This window comes from Mustela nigripes, chromosome 1, assembly GCF_022355385.1.
Source record: "Mustela nigripes isolate SB6536 chromosome 1, MUSNIG.SB6536, whole genome shotgun sequence".
NCBI classification, from domain to species: Eukaryota; Metazoa; Chordata; class Mammalia; order Carnivora; family Mustelidae; genus Mustela; species Mustela nigripes.
In genome coordinates, this window is record NC_081557.1 from 43944910 (window position 1) to 43946236 (window position 1327).

The 1327-nt window shown below is 43.7% G+C and overlaps 1 protein-coding gene across 1 annotated transcript; it reads left to right on the top strand.

Moving 5' to 3' along the window:
• Window positions 1–934, top strand: LOC132011130 (olfactory receptor 2D3-like). The gene is given in 2 exon segments (XM_059389317.1): window positions 1–528; window positions 530–934. Coding segments are annotated over 2 exon segments (933 nt in total).
• The last annotated feature ends 393 nt before the right edge of the window (window positions 935–1327 follow it).

Here is a 1327-nt window from a genome sequence, read left to right on the forward strand (position 1 = left end):
ATGGGAGAAGAAAACCAAACCTATGTGACTGAATTTGTCTTCCTGGGCCTCTCACAAGATCCACAGACACAAGTCCTGCTCTTTTTCCTTTTTCTGATCATCTACCTGCTGACAGTACTGGGAAATCTGCTTATCATTTTTCTCATTCACATAGACTCTAGACTCCACACACCCATGTACTTTTTCCTTAGAAACTTGTCCTTTGCTGATCTCTGTTTTTCTACGACCACAGTGCCCCAGGTGCTTGTCCACTTTCTCATAAAGAGGAAAACCATTTCTTTTGCTGGATGCTCAACACAGATATTTGTTTTACTTCTAGTTGGGTGTACAGAATGTGCATTGCTGGCGGTGATGTCCTATGACCGTTATGTGGCTGTCTGCAAGCCCCTGCACTACTCCACCATCATGACACATTGGTTATGTGTCCAACTGGCCACAGGGTCCTGGGTCAGCGGAGCGTTTGTGTCTTTGGTGGACACCACATTCACACTGCGTCTGCCCTACACAGGGAACAATATTATCAACCATTTTTTTTTGTGAACCTCCTGCCCTCTTGAAGCTGGCTTCAACAAATACCTACAGCACAGAAATGGCCATCTTTGCAATGGGTGTGGTCATCCTCTTAGCTCCTGTCTGCCTGATCCTTGTCTCCTACTGGAATATTATCTCCACAGTAATCCAGATGCATTCTGGGGAGGGGAGGTTCAAGGCTTTCTCTACCTGTGGCTCCCATCTCATTGTTGTTGTCCTATTCTATGGATCAGCAATATTTGCCTACATGAGGCCAAACTCCAAGATAATGAATGAAAGGGATAAAATGATCTCTGTGTTCTACTCAGCAGTGACACCCATGCTGAACCCCATCATTTACAGTCTGAGAAACAAGGATGTCAAAGGGGCTCTCAGAAGAGTGACTGCAAGATCATCTTTTTGAAGGTGGGAATCTTTTCTTTTTTTTTTTGGCTTTCAGTAAGTCATTTTTTTTTTAATTTATTTTTTCTTTATTTTCAGCATAACAGTATTTATTATTTTTGCACCACACCCAGTGCTCCATGCAATCCGTGCCCTCTATAATACCCACCATCTGTTACCCCCACCTCCCACCCCTCGCCTCTTCATAACCCTCAGGTTGTTTTTCAGAGTCCATAGTCTCTAATGCTTCACCTCCCCTTCCAACTTCCCTCAATTGCCTTCTCCTCTCTAACTCCCCATGTTCTCCAGGCTATTTGTAATGCTCCACAAATAAGTGAAGCCATATGATAATTGACTCTCTCTACTTGACTTATTTCACTCAACATAATCTCTTCCAGTCCCGTCCATGTTGCTA